At 44.1% G+C, this 20,975-nt stretch overlaps 1 protein-coding gene across 4 annotated transcripts in view; it reads left to right on the top strand.

Annotated features, from left to right (window-relative positions):
- The window catches only part of sash1a (SAM and SH3 domain containing 1a), a 165,737-nt gene that overhangs the window by 102,899 nt on the left and 41,863 nt on the right, over window positions 1-20,975 (top strand). Inside the window, exon 1 of one of the 4 annotated variants that reach the window (XM_084560517.1) lies at window positions 12,738-13,602. The exons of 2 other annotated variants lie outside the window; for them this stretch is intronic. In XM_084560517.1, coding sequence (XP_084416643.1) covers window positions 13,495-13,602 — 108 coding nt within the window. In that variant the 5' untranslated portion in view covers window positions 12,738-13,494. Of the gene's footprint in view, window positions 1-12,737; window positions 13,603-13,838; window positions 13,942-20,975 lie in introns of those variants that run through there. One more of the 4 variants, XM_084560518.1, reaches the window with a different exon arrangement.

The following is a 20,975-nucleotide window of genomic DNA, read 5'->3' as shown; positions in this document are numbered from 1 at the left end:
CTCCCAAAAAATAAATCCCTATTTTTGATTCCCAGACTTTGTTTTCCCACCTTTGTTTTTGCCATTACGTCATAGCCTAACCCAGGCCACCGCTGTAAACATGTTTCCGCCACATGTCCTTGGATTTCTGCTGCCAGTCAATGGCGTGCATAAACACGGTGAATCAGACGTCTAGTTGAGGTTATGACTGAGCTAAAAGCGGGGCAAAGTCTAAGCCGGGCTCGTTTTATCCCAGCCCCAGTTAAATTTTCTCTTACTCTATCCCCGGAGATCTCGTTGAGCTTCGGTTTACGGTGAGTGGAGGTATTCTGTATATGCATCTTACCTTTCTGGAATAGCTTCAAGGTAGGTTTTTTGTGTATACCTGCATTGCGGTTGTCTGAGAGTCAACTTTATAAAAGTTTCCTGCGTAGGCTCTGCATGAAAGTTTAAATCATTTTCTCTTTTTACCACCAGGTGTTATATTTGTATCTTATTGATGTCTTTTTATGGCTTTTGATGATGTATTTAACTGGTAATTAGCGGGTCGACACAGTATATGAGATGCCTGGGTGGCCATAGCTGTACCAGTCTTCATTCTACGTTTCCTCTGTTCCACATTTCTCCTCTGGGACCACAGTCAGAGAAGAAAAATACCCTTAACCAGCTCCAAATCAGGCTTTTAACACCTCTTCAGACATGATATAGAGAGCTTTAAATAGTTCTGCTCAAATCTGGGGTCTACGCTTTACAAGCCATATGTGCTTATGTTTTTTTTTCTGCCCTGAGATCATCTGGACCAGATCATCTCGCAGCTGTCTCTCAACGTATCCCGAACACAGAGAGGGAACAAGTGCGTGTTTAGGGAGAAAGGAGGAGCGAGAAACTAATTGAAACAAGGCTGTTATGTTGGTCTGTGGCACCTACCACTTGCTCATGATATTCCCATTTCCAGTTCTGACTGGGGGACTTTTTTTTTTTTTTGCACATCATCCACTTCTCTGCTGTTGCATATTTCTTGCTGCCTATCTCTGCATTTATTTGTTTCAATATCAATTTTAGAAACCTTCATTCCTGATTAATGGCTTAACATTAGCTTTAGCTGGTCGGTGCATTCATGGTATGTCGATGTTGAAGATACCAGGGAGATTGTGCAAGAGAAGATTGTATATATAATCAGTAAGAAGGAAGGTAAATACTACGCTGGGCTCGGCTTAAAGCCAGCTTTACGCCGCAGGATATAAAGTCGATTTTTTTTTTTTAAAGCTAGCAAGGGCTCAGCACTAAGCCCTCCAGCACAAAACGTCTGTGCCAACTCAGGGACCTCATACCTCTGACGATCAATGCCCCGCTTTAGGATTTATCTGTTGAACTTCTCTTTTGCAACTTGCTAGTTTAAGTTTTTGACGCATTGCATTTGGAAAATATAACAAAATTTGCTGGTTCTAGCTTCCCAAATGTGAGTACAGGAAGTTTCTCCTTTTATTTAAAATTTAAAAAAAGATTTAAGCCTCAAACACAGAATATATTCATCAATGTGTCTTTGCCTAAAACAGAACCATCTGTTGCCCAAACTCTCTTTTACACAACATGCATTTCATTTCAGTGAGCCTATTAACCTTTACACTGCTTCTGGTCCCGCTGAGTCCTCTTGGCTCTGGAGAAGCTCCACTCTTCCAGAAGGGTAAAGTGCCAGCGGAGCAGCCTCTTTACTCGGAGCATTGGCTGGCCTCTAACCCAGACTGGAAGGACGATCGTTAAATCCACACAGCTAACGACCACCGACCGCTCCATTTGTTTAATTCATCAGCCCGGATGTAGGGCTTGTTTGTTGTTGTACGCGCTTGCAGGCTGGCGCAGCAGATAAGATCTGCTGGGATCGCGGATAACGGGGAGCGAGAGAGGAATTGAGTCGGTGAGAGTCAGGAAGGTGTGTTAATTAGGTCTGAGCGACCGTCTGGACCAGAGATTTCAGACAGGACTCCCCACCAGCCCGTAATGAGGTCTCGTCAGGCTGAAGCGACCATCGCAGCGGCCCGTGCCAAGGGCTGGGCCGTCGCCATGGTAACCTCTTAGCCCCTTTTTCACCACCTCGGAGGTTCTGAGTCAGCCAATTAGAGAGTAGAAACACAACCGGAGCGTGACATGGTTTAAATATTTCAGACAGATCGCAAAGGTGACTACTGTGTTTTTAGATGATTAATGATTTATGGAACAGCACCTAGAGCTGGCATCACATTTCTAGCCAGGTTGGCAGTCAGTGCCTATTACAGACTATTTTATTTGAGAATGGTTCTTGCAGCTCTTCATGATGTAACACCATTTAACTTACGAGGCATTTGGCCTCTTTTGTCAAATTGGTAAAGAGAGATTCGGGAAAGGACGTAGTTTGTTTCCAAACTAAAAAACCCAAAGGCTTGAATGGACCCTGGTAGATTCAGGAACATTTTACTCACGGAAAGATTTTCTCCCTTCCCTCCGTATGAGCGTCAAGTTCGTTTGTTGGAGAGCGCCATCCCCATGTCTGACCAGTGCTTTCTAAGTCGCCATGTGAACCTTGTTAAGTAATTAGGAAACTATACAAGTTGTGTTTTGTTTTGTGTTTCTGTGGCTCGACGCTGCCACCGGGTTCATATTTTGTCAGTGTAAGCAGGATCCTGTGTTGCCGAAAAAGGGGGGAAATTCCTGTGAAAGTGCAGGGCTACAGCGGTTGAGCTGAGCTTGCACTATGTTTGTGTGTTGTGTGGTTGGGTTTCGAGTAGAAGGCCAACTAGTCGGATAAGGGCAGATTGAAACATACACACAGACAACCTGAAAATGTTTTTTGGGGGGGGAATGAGAAACACCAGTGTAGCAGCTGATTAGTCATCTAAGACGTTAAGAAACTTTACTGTGCAGCCATATTGCTCAGAATTACTTCACTCAAAGTCAATTAATATATATTTCCATAGTAGGAATATACACCGATCTGGCATAACATTATGACCACCTTCCTAATATTGTCTAGGTCTCCCTTGTGCATCCAAAACAGTTGTGACTCATCAGAGAATGGACATGGGCCTTCTGAGGGTGTCCTGTGGTGTCTGGCAACAGGATGTTGTTAGTGGGGGCCTTTGAGGGGAGGGGCCTCTGTGGATCATCCCGTAGACACTTGATCAGTTTGGGATCTAGTGAATTTGAAGGCACCTTGTGCTGTTCTTCATGTTGTTTGAGTTGCTATGTGTCTGTGTCAGGCTGCATCCTGCTCCTGCTGCCATCAAGACAAACAACACCGAGTGCCATTGCTATGGGCAACTAAATGTTTCTGGTAACTGCTGATCAGAGGCTTGGAGGAATTTTAGTCCATTCCTCAGGATAGAACCACTTCACTTCTAAAATGTTTGGTTTCCTCACATGAACTGCTTGCTTCGGGTTCTTCCACAACATTTCTGTTGGATTAAAGTCAGGAGTTTGACTTGGCCATTCTAAAACCTTAATTTTGTTCTTCTCTAACCATTCTTTTATCGAACGAATTTATAATATATGGTATATTTCCAGAATATTCATTCATTCATTCATCTTCTGTAGCCGCTTGTCCTGTGAATGGTCACGGGGGGGCTGGAGCCTATCCCAGCTGTCGTCGGGTGAGAGGCGGGGTACACCCTGGACAGGTCTCCAGTCTATCTCAGGGCTAACACAGAGAGACAGACAACCATTCACACTCACATTCACACCTACGGCCAATTTAGAATCACCAGTTAACCTAATGAGCATGTCTTTGGACGGTGGGAGGAAGCCGGAGTACCCGAAGAGAACCCACGCAGACACAGGGAGAAAATGCAAACTCCACACAGAAAGGCCCAGTCGACCCATGGATTGGAACCCAGGACCTTCTCACTGTGAGGCATCAGTGCTAACCACCTCTCCACTGTGCCACTGTAAAATGAAGTTTAAAATATAACAAAAAGTTTCAAAAGTGAAGACTCAAAGGCTGTACCCACCATCCAAAATGTTAAATTATGTCTTCATCTGAGACAGTCTGACTTATAAGGAAGTAGATGTACATGCTGTATGTCTCACCTTGGAGTCAGAAATCAATATGAATGAAGAACGGAGAGAGGAAGGACGGAGAGGAATAATAAATGATTGGGAAGGAAATGTGAAAGGAGCTGGATGTGGTGTGGTTAACTATTGATTCTGTTCCAAACCGGCTAATGATGTCAGTAGGGAAGTCTTATATAATATTCTCAATCCACATACAGCGCATGCTTTGAAACCACAGCTGAATCATATAGCACAGTACCGAGCCTTCATGTGTTAGCTTCATTTATTTAGCTTGAGGCCTCTAATTCATTGTTTAGAAGAAGATTCCCTCTCTGTGTTTTTGTCAGCAGGATATTTGAAAATGGATTTACAGTTAGTTCACTGGCTGTGGCACTGTGCCAAGAAATTTGTAATAATCATGAACCGAATGTGTGAAGGGAGTGTTTATACTTGGTATGATTCAGTTTACAGTTTCCTAGTCTGAAGTCAGATTATTTTTCTTTGTAGGGATTGTTTTTGTGGAACATGCAGAAATCTGGTAAAGTTTTCAACTCCTGAAATTGAATAATAACATCGGGAAACTATTCAACTCTGGTGCTGGCCCAGTTCTTACCAATATCTTTAGCAGCGCTGAGTTTGTGTTGAAAATCCATCTGCACTGAGGTTTTGATGTTCATCCACCATTGCGAGTCTTTTATTTTTTTCCTTTTTTTTTTGCACGTCAGCATGTATTTGAACATGGTTTATTTGCCTCTAATGTGCAAATGGCCAAATTTGTGTGACAGATCATGTGTCCTGAGTGCTGTGTGAGATATATGATGGCTGCGCGAATGCTGACAGTAATTACAGAAGGCTCTACCACAGCAGCCGGGGGCTGGCCGGGTAACAAGTTATTATAACATCTAATACATAACCAAATGTCAGCCGTGTCTGCTAGCAGTGTGATATAAATCTACTGGGATGGTGAAGCTGTTGCAGCTCATAATGCATAGCTCACTGAGTGAATTATTATTTTTTTGTAAGGAACGGTCGTAAATTTGGGCTTGAGGTATTTTTAGATTTGTTTTGCAGTTTGCACGCAGTTCCTCATTCTGTCAGTGGGTGCATTTCTGACTATGTGTTGCAGATCTGTGTCTGGCTAATGCGCCAGGGATAATGTGGCATCTCCAGAACTGGAATCCTTCTCAAACCGCACTCACAAGACACTCTCTGTCTGTAACTGCGTCTGTAGAACCTCAGTATTGTCTTAGGGTTGCTGCCTGACAAATAAATTCCAAGCTTTTGCAGTTACAGCTCCAAAGAAGTAGCCCTTGCGCTACAGAGGGCGTTAAATCTTTTAATGTTGGATTAAAATTTGTTCCCCTTCTTTCTGTGGTGTGTCTCACTCTGCGGTAGCATTAGCTGAGACAACAGGTGAGAGTATTTAGGTATGGAAACAAAGCAGAGACAGGCCCATAAAATCTTTTATTGAGCCCCACTGGCTACTGTCTTGTTAGCCTTGGACATGTACAGTAAATGCTAAGCGACCCTATATATGCGTTTGTGTGAACTAGAACCTGCAAGCATGCATGTGCTCCTCAGTGAGTCCTATAAACCTGAAGCGAGGAGCGCCATAAAACCGAGTGTTGGATGAAACTGCAGGGGATAATTATGCAGAGGGCTCACGGCACACATGGCCATTAATAACACAGAGGGCAAGGCTGTTTTATTTATTTATTTTTTTTACAGTACCTAGCTCAGAGGCTAACATATGGCAAACTGGCTGACTTGACAGAAAAGGATGCACAAGAAGATTTAATAGACAGCCCGGTGTCCTGCACGGGCGAGGAGGAGGAGGAGGAGGGCATGTGCTCCGTGGCTTGTTAATACATCTGACGACAGCAGGGGGAACTAACAGCACTGTGTCTCATTTTCCTCCCTCATAACATCAGATAGAGGCGAAGAGAGAGGAAGTGGCGCTTCGAGGGGGCTCAGAAAAAGACAGCAAAACATAAACAGTGCCGTCTAATCAGCTGTAAACGCACAAGTCCGTTATTGCTTTTGTTTTTTAGTTTTTAAAATCTCATGTGAATTTCTTCTAGAAATTGTTGTCATGCTAAAAGTTTGCTATGTTTTTCATATTCAAAGAAGACTCTCCTTACTTTCACAGGAGTCCAGTAATAACTGTAGAGCTGAAAGTAGTTCAGGGGTCCATATAAACAACGTATACAGTATATAATTATAATATAATCTCTTTCTAAATAGTTCTAAGTAGTTATTTATGCTGAAATATAAAGGCACGCCAGTAACAGTAGGTCTTATTTAGTGGTACGGTTCTTACCTCTGGATGTCTCATAAGCTCAGTCCGTGTTTCAAACAGTTCTGCCAGCGTATATCTGGTGCAGACCGAGTGAGATAACACGCTGGACATCAGCTGTCAGCCTGGCAGTGCCATCCTGACGCCGACGCAGCTGCTCCCCGACTCTCACGACCTCCGTCCGCGGTGAGGCCGGCATCTCCTCTGTCTGCACCTGTGGACCCGCTAGAAAACAAACAACTTCTTTTTTTTTTTTGTTGTTCTTGTTGTTATTTTCAACCACACCTGCGGACACCGCTCGGAACAAAGATGCAATTTGTGTTCTTCTCTGAGCCCTCTATCTAGTACACACACACTCGCAAACGCATCGCATCCCCTGCCTCCAAATAACCAACCGAGCTGGACGCCAGCTCCGCAGAATAACTCGGGCCTTTCTTTCACACGGCGCTGCTCATACCTTTTAAAAGCTCACTTACATCCAAAACAACATCTGTCCTTTCAGTCGTGCCTGATTAAAACACCCTGGAATCTCAGCTCACACACACACACACTCACACACACACACAGTGGTGTAACATAATCACCTACCACATGGCCACAAAGGCGTGCACTGCATGAAGAATCCATGAATCCAGGGCTTAGCAGAAATATGCTTTGTTTTTGTGTTAGCATTTTATTTTTTTCCGCACAAAGCACATGAAAGGGACCTGCAATTATCACTGCACTGTTAAAAGCACGGATAACGACTTGTAAATTCCACTCGGAAAAGCTCGCGACTGTGGGAAGTGTTGCATGATTTACCGTAGACTGCCTGCATATAAAAAGTTTTTACTCTTTACTGACATACCGTACTCTGTGAGCAGTTTGAGAAGACTTGACAGTGTGTATGGCATTGCTCACAGCTGGTTATCAAACACATCTCCGTCTCTTCTTCCCTATCCGTGTGTTATTGCTCTCTGTGTTCTCCCGGTTGCCCGTGCATATCACTTTGTGTGTTTATCGCGCTCTCTCTCATCCGTCATCCCTTTTCCTTCTCCTTTTCCTTCTCCGCTCTAGCCCGGAGGCAATCCTCACGCTGATACCTGAAGTCGACATTTCCCCGAGTTTCAAAAGGCCCCTGCGTTACGGCTGACCACCCCATGAAAAGCAATACCCAGAACACACAAAACGGCAAGCGCTGGGCGATCATTATTGCTCTCTTAAAGCATTGTTTTCAGTGGAAACACCAGTGTGTTGATTTAATTTAATGAGTTGCTCGGCTGAGGGGGGGGGACTGAGGAAACGGTAATTAGTTGTCATGCTAATTGGGCTTGTGTGATAACTCCCACACAAGACTCAGCGGCGTGTGAAGCGCAGTGGGGCTGGCCTGTCTGCCTGCTCATCTCGCACGCGTTTTCCTGCGCGCTGGAATACGCGTGGGGACGCATGCAACAACAAAAAATGCTCGCATTCGGAACGTTCCAAAGAAAATGCCTCGGGACCGCCGGGCCTTTGACCTTTCAGACTAAGCAGAATTAATCTTGATCCCAATTATTCTCCAAGAGAAAGCGTGCATAGAAGTACGGGATAAAGGTCCACCACTTTCGATCCAATTACCTTTGGGTGTGAAGCTATACGTTAGCTTGAACAAGGAGGAGGAAGTAGAAACAGAGGGGGAGAAAAGGTGGTAATCGGAGTTAAAAGGGGACTATTTGTTCCATTTATCACCTTAAATATAAGCTAAACCTTGATTTAACCAGAATTAAAAACTCTTGAGGTTAAAATTCTCTTTTACAAGAACTTTCTGACCCTGTTCATGGGTGTTGCATGTATGTTGTAAGTACCGTTGTAGCTCTGTTACCTATGCTATAGCCTGATGTGCACCTCCTCTAAAGTGGAACCATGGAAATAAATGCATTTCCATGGTTCCACATCTGTCAATGCCATAGGCTCTTTGTAGATCCATCGCGGAAGTACAAACCAATCCAAAGTCCTGACAGTGAAGGCAATAACACATGTACTGTACATCTCTTGGTAAGATGATGGTAGATGCAATTAAAAGCTGAATTGTTACTTGTTTGTACTTGTCTGTTCACCGTGATGTTAATCGCCCCTGCCAGTAAGTAAGGTCTGTGGCTCCCTGAGGAGCTATATTTAATCCCTGAGGTCACTGCCCTCCAAGAAGGGTCACTCTCACTATCAGGGGAGGTCCAGTCCTGCTTCGCTCTAACACCATCTGCATTCTTTTTCTATCTCCATTTTCTCCTCAGTCTCAGGATTGTTGTCTCCATCCGCTATCGCTTTACTTAGCTTCATTCCTTTTCTTAGCTCCATCTTTTAGTCTTTACAACTCACTCTTGGAAATAAAGTTGTGTAGCTTTTCATAACCGCAGATTTATTACTTTTTGTGACAAAGATAAGACTTGTGATCTCGGGTGAAACACAGTCATCCGCTGCTTTGAGTGTGTTTAGACTTGTGCCTGGTTTCGTTCCTGATCCTGTTGAGTCATCTTCAGCGGAAAATTACACACCGTGATACACCCGTAATCCAGGGCAGGTGCATTTATAGATAATCTGCAGAAGTTTATTTGAGCCTTAAATATTATTATTCAGCCTGTTTGGGCATATGAGTGGTTGCTGAAAAAACACGGAGATTAGTTGATGATTCTTTTTAGGTGGTTTCTTCATTGGGGCGACAGGGCGCCGTCCTGCCAAAGAAAGAACGTTTTTTTTTTTGTTTTTTTTGTTCTACCACATCTATCCACAGCGTTTGGCTAGCTGTCAGTGGCTGGCACTGTTGTAGGTGAATATTGTAATGATAATCAGCGTCAAGAAGAGTGCTGCTGGTCTGCCCCTTCGGACGATTTCAGCATGGCAACAAACCTGGACCTTATTTCTGGCATAAAATACGATTGTTTACTCACCCATATAACTTTGGTGTTATTTGGAGTCATTCAGAAGATATTTAGCTCCAGTGGAGTGCCGCGTATATCCATACAGTGGGAGTGAATGGGGCACCGAAACGCAGCCTCTAAATAACGCATTATCTGCCGTGAAACCCATTTATTTCACCAATATATTTTTTGATATTCCCCGTTGAGTCCAGAGTTACCTGTTATCTATTCGTGGACATGCAGCGGTTTGTTGTTCTTTAGCCATTTGTCCCTCTCTCTGCCTCTACATCCTCCTTTCATAGAGCTTTTCATCCGTATACTCTGGCTCAAAACGGTAAGGACAACCATCATAAAGAAAGTCGTCGTCCACAACCTCAGAATCGGAAAAATATTCAGCCATGTTGCAAAAAACTAAACCAGGTAAACAAGCCGACTGTCACAGGTGCGCATGGCACTCAGAGATGACATCATCCAGGTCAGAGGTTAGTAGGTTAATCTACAGACCCCGGATGATGATAACGGGTAACTCCGGACTCAACGGGGAATAGCACTAGCATATCATAACAAAATATTGGTGAAATGAATGAGTTTCGCGGCAGATAATGCGTTATTTAGAGGCTGCGTTTCGGTGCCCCAGTCACTCCCACTATATGAATATACGCGGTGCTCCACTGGATCTAAATATCTTCTGATGGACTCCAAATAACACCAAAGTTATATGGGTGAGTAAATGATCGTATTTTATGCCAGAAATAAGGTCCAGGTTTGTAAAAAACTGTAGTTCCCCTTTAATGATACTGAAGTAGTTTCCTTTACATGCTAGGGTGCTGAACTGATAACTGGTCGCCATCTAGCGGTTACTGATGGTGTTGCATCCCAAGTTGAACAGCAACTATTGTTTAGTGCAACATGACAATGACTAGTCAGTCTGCTGTCAATATAACCATTCAATTGGTCGCCTTTGCAACATCATTGCAACAGTTGCCCTCTCTGAGATTTGGTGGGAGCAGTCTCTGATTCTGAAGGTTTCCCTTTCCATCACAAACCCAGTGACACCGCATAAATTCCCCCTCTTCCCACAGGAATCCATGAGGATCAGTATATTGGAAGAAGACAATGAAACTGTTTATGATAGATAAAAAAAAAAATGTCTAGGAAAGGAGACGGATGAAAGACCGTGAGCAGGTCAAGATATCTGCAACCCTTCACATCAATCAGGATGTAGTCATAGTCGTCAAGGTTTTCAAGTCTATGTTCAAAGTAACCTATGTGAGCAATTTATACTCATGACATCATCCTCCTATATATTTTGAGAAGCATGAAACGTCTTTCCCCATTCCACTTTTACGACACTGTGAACGGTTGCAGGCGAGTCTTCTGCCTGGTCACGTGCTGCACATGTTCGCACGGGATCCAAAACTGGGCTTGAAACGGACGTCTTCAGCATGCAATAAATGTACAATTAGCATCTGGTAAAACAACTAGAGTGGTTTCCCTCTTGTCTGGCAACATGACACCTTGATTAGTGGTTAGTGTGAAAAGAGGGAAAGCTGGCAGTTACACACGCACACACACACACACTAGTGTTTGATTAGCGTGTACTGAGTCAACAGGATCTCCTCCTCTCCTCATTAGCAGTTTGACCCCTCTGTTTGAGGCGCTCCTGGTGGGGGTCACGCCGTCTTGTATTTGGTTAAAGGGCGCTTTGACGTGAAGAGTTTTTGTGCGAATGGAGTTTGCGCCTGGAAATGGAGAGAGTGGGGTCAGAGTGGTGCCTTCACATCATGGTCATCTTCCTGTAGGATCGGACCTGATGGACGGAGCAGTGACGTAATGGCAGAACGGACACAAACAGACATACACACCACTAGCTGTCCCACCTCTAACTGCTGCTGCTGCTGCCACCCCAAGGTTGCAGATGGGAGGTCGGCAGCGCAGACCCCCGCACTGTCAACTTGCCACCCAGCAGTGTGAACGTGTGTTCGGTGTGTTTAGACTGTAAGCAGGACACTGTTGAGCAGCTGCCACTCAAGCAAGGCCTGTAAAAGCCATTCACCTACACAAACCTCCAACCAGGATGTTGCATATACAGGAATAGATTGGCGCCAACAAAGGAGTCAATCCTGGTGGATGAAACTGGACTGTGGATGTTAATATTTCTTTTTTTTTTTACTAAAAATCTCCACTTTACTGGATGATTTTCTGTTTTGGAAGAAATATCTGTGGTCCCCAGAGGATGGATTATGAAAACTGTGATCTTCTCATTTTGTACTACATTTCTTTTCTTTTTTAACTGCAAATTTGCAAATGTTAAACCTAAGATATTTAGCAGATCAGCATCATAGTAGTGAGATGTTAGCATTTAGCTAGCTAGCATGCTGTATTAATCCAGTTCACTTGCAGATCATAATGCCAAAAATGTGCATATATGTCGGTGAACTGCATGGGAGCCTTTTGCACCGTATATAATCGACAGTAGGTTTCATATCACATATTTGCTTGTCCTACAAGTGAAACTAAAGCTTTGTGGGCTATCGTGTAACTGATTGCGTTTAACGTGGTTAAAGAAAGGAATGCGGGGTTAGCAGTTTCTCCTGGTCTTCCCTCTTTCATTCGGTTATGTTGCTTTAAATGTCACGTCTTTGACTGCATGTGCTGCTCTGTTCTGGCCTGGTCTAGCAAACAGCAGGTAAAAAAAAAAAACAGCCTTTTTTAGATTTGCTTGGAAACACGGGGGAAAGTGGGGCCGAGCGAGGAATGGTAAAATGTTCAGCCTTACTTTCCCCTTCTTTCCATCTCTGGTCCCGGATTCTGTCACAAGACCTGGCAGCTGCGTCTGCTCGCTGTGGAAAACAACAGAGAGAGCCACAGACAGTTTTGGGACTTCTTCATTACAATGGAGAGGCCCGCTGGCGGACCGTAACCAACGGCTGATCAGACAGGATCGCTGTGCAATTTCATGCTTGTACATTAAGTGGTTCCCATTGTTCTATTTGTATTCAAATTACAGCTGCTGCACGTAAAACGCTGGTGTCTGCGCGATGCCGAACCTGCAGCAAGACTGAATCCTCAACTCAAATTAAGGAAGCAAATAATAAAATTATTAAACTTTTTTTTATTATTATTATTTGAGTTATATGAATGTATGCAGGCCTACAGCACCACATGTATCATGATCGCCCTTAAAAACATTTTTCCCAGGCGCTTTTTTTTTAGTTTTTTGTTTTCAGACAATTGTGCAAAGAATGTGCTTTGTTCCCGATCCCTATTCAGATCTAGCTTGGGAGATGTATTGGTGGAAAGCATGTTGGCGTGAGATTAAAAAAACAAAGATTTCAAGGGGTGTTGAAGGCCCTCAAAAGAACTATAAAAATAAAACTATGAGTACTTTTTAGAGGACTTACAGGCTTCAGCAAAATTAGTAACTTTACGTTTTAAAACGTTCATAGAAAGCAAAAGGGATGCAAAAATCTCAATTTGGTCACTGAGAAAGTTCCCAGTAAATACAGCAGGAGACTGTTCAGAGTTTAGCAACTGTCACAAAGCCAAATTATACTAGATTACTCATAAAATGTGTGAAATGAATACCTGCTTCCATCGAATATTAGTGATAATAAGGTGCTTTTGATACAGGACAAGTGTTTTTTTTTCTCTCCCCCTGCTGCAGTGTATTGTTGGGAGGAGTGTGTGGGGGAGAAAGAGAGAGAGAGAGAGAGACGGCGGGTGAAGAGAGGGGGGAGGCGGAGTGTTTGGAGGATTTGCTCTGTGTTCCGGGCGTTCTCTCACTCCAAATCTTTAATGGAAATACGCTGGTGTGTGCGCGCGGTACTAGTTTTAAAAAAACTTTTCTGACAGTTGTCGAGGGATTTTAATAACTTTTTCCGACTTTTTGGACCGCTTCGACTACTTCTCCCCCCCTTATTTCCCCGGTGTTCGCTTTGGTTTGTGCCCGGGCACGGATCCGTGCGGTGCGGACTGTGGAGCGGACGGGGAACACCCCGCTTGGGAGTTTTCAGACGAGTGACCAGTTGTGGGTTTGCAACAACCCGAGGCCAGCTTGATTCTCTTTTTGTTTTTTTGTTTTTTTTTAATAACTTGAATCCAACTATTTACCGCGGGAGTTAACGCCATCATGCCAGGACGCAGCTTACGCACTAAACTTCGAATCGTGCCAAGCAATGTTGGAGCGTTTCACCGGTGCGTCAAGGGCAACTTTGTGTAGGAACAGAACTTGGCACGGGTTCAACGTTTGCTGCTGGCGATCAGGTCCCTGCCTGCTTTTGCAACACATCGGCCTGACTGTTGACAAGAGTTTCTAACACAATGGAAGGTGATCAGGGGGCCGGTGCGCCTTCCGATGAGCCTCAGGCAGAGAGTGCTGCTGCGTCCGACAGTTTTTCCCAACTGTGGACGGACGTTATGGGGATGCTGGTAAGTTTTTGGGGGAGGGGTGACACGACCACTGGCTGACATGACAGACTCCTCACAGCTAACTGAGATTCCCCCCTCCTCTCTTTCTCTCTCATCCTCAAAGTTGGCACTGATTTGCAGATTGGGTAACTGTGTGCGGCCAACTGGTGCGTGCATGCAAATCGCGCATCAAAACAACACTTGGCTGCGCGTCTTTATAGGCCCACGTTACAAATCCTCCAACACTCGACCTGGATGTAGTCTAGGATTCAGGAGGTTTAGGCTGTTGGCTGCTAGAGACGAGCGCATACAGTTATGTCGGTGGGCCCTCAGTGAAAACAGGAGTGGATTATAAGTATGGTAGGTTGAGCTCTAAAGATTAACCCTTTCTACTCTGTGTGTTGTTGTGTGCTGCCAGGCCTTGCTCTCTGTGGCTGTGGGGCACTTGGTGTTCTGGCCTTACTGTATGATCCTGTACTTTTTATTTTGAGGATTTTATCCTGTATGTGTCGAAGGCTTGACGATCACTGCACCATAATTAAAACTAGAATTTGCTTAGGTTTGGTTTGGCAGACAAGTATTGAGTTTATTTAGGGAAAAAAGTGCAACATTTCATTGATTTGCATCAGCTCAGTGTGTTTTCTGATTGTGTTCCAGCCCATTTCATGAGTCAGATTCTTTCTAAACTCCTGTTATCTCAGTCCAGAGGGGGTATGAATGTGCAAACTTGATGCTTGCGCCTTTAGATGCTTGTAACTTGGTACAGAGGTACTGTATGTTCCAACAAAACACATTCCTGCAACACTGCTCCTTTGTTTGGCTGCCAACGTAGCCCTCGATTTCACAGGCCATAGGATGTGATTGATCTGCTGACCAAATGTGTTGGAGCCACTTCCAGTCTGCTTAAAAGCAGAGGTGTTAATTTGGTTTAGTCTGGCGTTGAGGATGTGATTGGTGTGTAAATGCAGGATTGTGTGTGTGTGAGTGTATGTGTGTGTATGCATGGGGGAAGGGGGTACTGTCATAGCCCTCTGACACTAGGTGGGAGACCTGGCTCCCGGCCAGGCAATTTATCCAGATTTATTACTGTGGAGACAAATGTCTGTAAGGTTGTGCTCATCTTTGTTCCTTTTTTGTTTCCTCTTGAAGTGGAACTCAGAAATAAGCAACATCCACTTTTTTTTATCAATTCACAATCATCCTTTCAGTGTTTTCAAAAACTGGCACATACTGCAGGATAACGGAGTATAAATGAATGTAAAAACGATTACACTCTCTTTAAAGTTGTCTCAAAATCTTTAGCTATCCTCCCAGAAGGCATGCGCACTTTATTTGAAAGTCACCAGCTTCAGCTTTTGTGGTCCGTTCTTCCGTATACAGTGTCACTCTACAGGTTTTCTGTCTTGGGCACACTTGAACAGCTGTCTTATTTTTCCTACAAAACAGATTTATTTTCTTCTGCGCAGTAGAAATATTAGAAGTGTGAAAGCACGGAACTCGATCGGCCTCCTCGGCTGCTGCTCAACTTTTTCATACTTCAGAACAAACTGGTTTAACAACCGCGATCCTGCACAGTGATTTGCTTTATCTGGAAAGCCAATGAATGTCTGGCGATCTGTTGCTTATTGGCGTAAAATGTAAATATCACAGCTCCTGACGCATTTCTCTTCATTTCGTCGCTTGTGATTCTTCCAAGGTTTCCCGTGCATTGGGGAAAAGGCCTAAATCTTAACCTTAACAGTGTTCTCAGGCTCCTATCTTTAAGCACATTACGAGATCCTGAACACAATAACCAGCGTATCTCCACTGCAGAAAAATGGACCCACTATATATATATATATATAACCACTGCACTTTCAATGGCTTTTGTTTAGCTTGGGACCCTATATGAGAATGCCCTTTAAATTTGGGTCTGCCCCAAGCCTGTTGACCCAACTTAACTCTTTGTTGCTAATGTGTTTGGCCCTGGCACCGCATGTGAGAACGGGCCTGCATGCTTTCACAGATAGACATCCATCCTGATACAGATCTGGTTGACATGCTCTGCTGTCCGCTAGTTACCACAGTACATGTTTCCACACACATACTTAACTCTTAATGGTCAAGTGACAGTGCAGATAAGCTTTGAAGCAGCCCACAGCAAAGGGTTGTTTTTTTTTTTTTCGGCAAAACTCAAATCTACACTTTCACCTTCAAAGCCGGCTTCGTGATGTTTTGACTGTAAATCAAAGGCCACTTCACTCGGCACTATGTTTCTGAGGGCCCCCTGTCTCTGAGGTTAACCATACACAGCAACATGCGGAGGAATGTGTTTAATAAGAATACCTAAGAAAGGCAGTCATTTATTTGTGGTTCAAGCTGAGGAACTAATTAAGAGTCCAAGGCAGCCAGTGTAGGACAGTATGGCGCAGGAGCTTTAACAAGTTGTTGGATTAACAGATCCAACGAATGGAAACTAGCTTCTGGTCCCACCCACCCACCCTACATCATGGGGTTTCCTCAGATCTGAACTTTATTGAATATTAATTGAACTACATTACAACTGTCTGAGGGTTCTGCCTCTGTATAATGTTTTTTTTTAGATCACAATCCCATCGTGTCTGGAGTAACTGCTATATTTCTAAATAAAGTGTAGAAGAGAGGCCTAATTGCAGACCTTTGCTAAGTAGAAGATTTGATGACTAACTTAAACATCTGACCGTTGTCCGCCGTAACTCCCGCTCTGCTCCTTTTAAGAAATGCCTCTTGTTTTTGCTGGAAAGTTCACCCAGGCCTTGTAGAAATATTTACTTGCCTGCAGGTAATCCTCTTTTTGAAGAAAGTTTTTTTGTGTCTCGCACAGCGTGGGCAGGCCTTTGGTAAATACCGATTACGTACGAGACAGTGCTTCATCTCTATAGGTGAGGATCTGACGCTGCTCTCGAGACATGATTATTGATTTGGACTTGGAAACATGTGGTTAGGTGACATGATCCCTATGAGCTCCCTCCCACGTAATCACTTCATTCACGGCGGCAACATATGCTGCAGTGTTTCTCTGCCAAGCTATCGTTAGCTGGGCCACTTTATATGTTTGACAATAATCCTCCAACACGCTCTATAAAGGCCTATTTTTGTCTATTGTTGCTCAGTCCTACTCAGTCACTTCTCCTTTGCTCCCCCCTCCCTGACCAGTCTCATTATTGAGGTCACACAGAGATCTGGCAGGGTTTCCTCTGCCGGGATGGCAGAGCGCTGTTCTGCTCAAGCCACGGATATCCTGAGGAAGCCCTCTAAAAAGTGAGCTGTGGCCCCTGGACTTACCCTCCTCAACAGCCTTCCAGCATTGGCACCTTTAGTCAGACAACTACCAGCTCTGGGGTTTATGGAATTCTCCACTATCTTTAACACTTTCAGAACTGCTGTAGTTGGATGATTGAACCTGGAACTGGGTTCATTTACCTTTTTCAGTCTCCCATTTGACTTATTTGATTTCTTCGTCTGCTCCCTTTCTTATTATTGGTTAGCACTAACATGGTACTACCGTACTAGTCCAAGAAAACAATGTGGATGGTAAAATATTTGCTATTGGAGGAGTTTGAGTGGTGGGTGGAGTACAGGATCATTTACTTAGAAATTCCTTTATCATATGTGGACTGTTGATCAGGTGATCTCTTGCGTCCTTGTCAGGTTTAAGGTGGCGTGTCCATGACTCATGCTGAATCTTAAGAATCCCCGTGGTTCCCTTCTTAACAAGTCATTGAGCAACACAATACAAACCAGTTGGTTGCGATTTCAGCCAGCTGTCCCTGTCCTGAGGTGGCGTAGCGAGTGAAAGTGATCATACTACTGACGTTCTAACATTACATCAGATGCATGGCTCTATTGTAAACGCTCGTCATTGTTCTTTCCCCTCGGAGAACGGGTGGTCACAAGGCCAGCCCTTTAACAATAGTTACTGCCATGCACACCACTGTCCGACCGCTGCGTAAATGAGCCTGTGTCGAACGACGGAATGCGAACCTGAAAGGATAGAACACAACGAGCATGTAGAGACATTTGGCCTTTTGTAATGTTGCTCCCACTTTTGTAATGTTGCTCTCTAAAGTTACGAAAGGCGCTCGGCAACACGATGTGGTAAACATGAACCAACTTGATTGAGTGATTATCTGTGTGCCTTTGCAGTGATTTAAGCATGCCAGGATACTCAAGTTCTCAATGCCTTGCCTGCTGGCTGTGGACGCTTATATACCTTAACCAGGGAAATGATTTACTGCATATGAATCTGTATATTGGTGCTGCCTTTAACTGTAGCACCACAACATCGCACAGTGCTATTTTGAGACCAGTATAGTGTTCTCATGACATGACGAGGCTAATAAAAGACAACTGCATCTCTTTGGCCTTAAGTCAAACACATTATCTGAGTAACCTTGAAGGAACTGGTAGAGTCTATGTGCTTCAAAGACAATACAATTCTGCTAAGATCTGAAATAGTTCTTCTGCTTGTCTGTGGTGTGTCCTGACACCTTGTGAGTGATCAATGCATCAACACATTTTCAATAATCTCTGAGTAATAGGATATTATCTTGAAAGGCTTATGTAAATCATCCAGTGAGTTAGCTTAGGTCTAAAATCCATGTAGCCGAACCTGTGCTTTCAGTACGTAAACTTATCGGAGCTGCTTGAGTTTGAGATAGACATGAGATGAAGTTGAGTAGATTGTCATGTCATTGGATCTGAAACTGGACGAATCTGGATATACAACCTGGGCTCAGTAGTTAGCCCGGCAGGCAGCTAGCATTGAGTCAGTGGCTGATTGAAAAGTGGCTACTGGGCCGTCACGATGTGTGCATTCTCATGTGTACACGATCGCCGTCTCTTGCCAGCATATACAACATGACTTGTATTCATAAGAGATGTGAGGGATTAACTATATTCTTGGAAATTAATCGTCCCCATTCTACTAAAGCAATCTCAAATGAATATTGTATAAATCACTCGGTAGTGGGTCAGCAGCCGTCACGTCACGCAGTGTTGCAATACCCAGCTTGATGGTGGAAAGTCATTACAGCCACTAACTCACAGGGATGGCTGGATGACTAGACAAGTGACAGCAGTACACCATAGCCTTTAATTAGAAACCTTTCTTCTTCTTCTTCTTCTTCTTCTTTTGAGTTGCGCAACCTCTCCATTGAACAATTTCGGCTGTACTTTGGGAGTAGCCGTCTAAGTGGAAATGATCTTATCTTTATCAAATGACACATGCCCGCTCTTTACTGTAAACACACACAAAGTCAGTTGCTCATTTTTGCTTGGGGCGTGGTTTTTTTGTATGACTATTGTTGCTATTGTTCAAGTCCGAACGAGGAGTTGGCCTCACTGACACGGAGGGTGGGGTAGGTCTTACGCCACCTAAACCAGCATTGGTTTCTATTTCAAACATCCTAGATGTGATGTATAATTCTGTGTTTTAAAGGGATATTTTTAGAGGGAGAATCCATAAAGGTTAGTGCTCGGCTTGATGCACACACACACACACACACAGACCTTTTAAGTTTTTTAGGTCAGATAACCCGTGGGGAATTTACTCCTCCGTAGAATCTCTTAGATGAAGATTTTCTGCTCCGACTCCAGATGTTTTATTCTTCTCTCAACCTACAGCTGCCCTAGTCCGTAGCCCACAAATCATCCCTCCAACCCCCACCCCCTGCCAAAGTCCTAAAATGGATTTGAGGAACACAGTCAGCTCTTCCACCTTTCACTCCCACGTTGACAGATTCTCTCTAAAATGTGGAGTAAACGCTTGTTCGTGTGGTAACACACGAAGTCAATCCAACATCTTGAGGAGGGGTTTTTCTTTCTTACATTGTTCCCTCGCTCACTGTGTCTCACCAAAAGTTTTTACAATTGCTTTTTCATGTCGTCTGCACGATAGACATATATAACGGACCGTGTGAAGGTTGGTGGTGGAGTTGGAGATTGAGGGTCAGCTGTGCCGAACGCCCATGAGCTAATGCCTCGGGAGAATTGGAGGAATCCCAGCTATCTACGCACACACACACGAATGTTTTCAAGAACGTGGATTCATGCTGTCACAGTCTGTTTAAGAGCAGCGAAACACATGGAGCTTTACCTGTCCACAGCTGGGGTTTTGCTTTCAAAACTTCCTGCCCGGAGTGGAGGCAAAAATTGCGACACAAGATTATTTATTCTGATGTGCTCTAAAATTACCCGTCGCCCCAATCTGAGCAGCCGTCTGCCATTTAAAAGTTTGCCTAATCTTATAGTAGTTTTTATTCTTGACGTTTGGAGGTGGAAAATTATTGCAATCTTGCCATGTGGTTGGTGATTAAACCATTTTGGAGTTCTGTAATGAGAGCGTGCTTTCAGTCAATGCGAGGAATGAAGGGGAAAGCATGTGTCTGCTCAAGGAGCGTTCCCACCGGGAATCTTTGTCATCTCAAACCATATGTCTGGCCTTTCTCAAGAAAGGAGGGTGGGAGGATCGATCACAGCTGGCCAGATCATACTTTTGAGACAGAACATGTGTTTGTTAGTGATGTTGTGCTCATCGCACAATCGCCACGGTTTCATAACCTCCGTCCACTGAGCGGCCTTGTTAGCGACTGGCTCGCCTCAGTTTGTTTTGGTTTTTAAAATCCCCCTGCATGCATGCTAATGCGCGTTCTCACTGACTAGACACCCAGCGCGGAAGAAGGCCCTATACCCCCGTGTGTGCCTGTATGTGTGTGGTGCTCTTACTCGCCCTCACAGTGATCCATTCATTTGTGGCCTGGCACCTAGATAGGGAGTCCGGTTGAGAAAGACAGAGACTGAGAGAGACTGTTCGGACCCTGCACAGTGACTCAATGCTAGCTGTCTGCCTGGCACAGATTAGATCAACACTGATGAATATTCAACAGTTGGCCATCCCTGCCAGAATGGCCTACATTTTTTTTTTTTTTTTAACCAAGGCAAGAGATGGAAGTTGGTCTTCTCTCCCACGTTGTATAAAGAGGTTGCTTTATGCAGAAGATCTTAATTCAATGAACTTATTTATTTAGGTATTTAGTTGGTTGACAGAATAAATTACAAGCCTGAGCTTCTTTAAACTGTCTATATTCCACACCTGAGACGTGGACCGATTCCTTTATGTGTTGACAGTTTGCGTTCAGCGACCGAAAGACCCAAAGTACGGAATTCACTATTTAAGAATGTCATTTTCTGTTGGGGTGAGCGTCTTCACTGTTTGGATCGCAGCTTCCTCCCTCAATCCCAAACACGTCTTCCTCACAAAGGCAGGAACCGTGCGGACCTAAACTATAGCGAGCCGGAAAAATGTGTTTGCTTTGGAGTTCGGTGAACGTCTGAGGAGGTAAAGGGCATCCTTGATGTGAACCGAAGACAAAACC

This window comes from Chelon labrosus (genome assembly GCF_963514085.1).
Source record: "Chelon labrosus genome assembly, chromosome: 14".
Lineage (NCBI taxonomy): Eukaryota > Metazoa > Chordata > Actinopteri > Mugiliformes > Mugilidae > Chelon > Chelon labrosus.
Note: the sequence above shows the minus strand (reverse complement) of the source record. Positions and strands in the feature narration are given on the sequence as shown.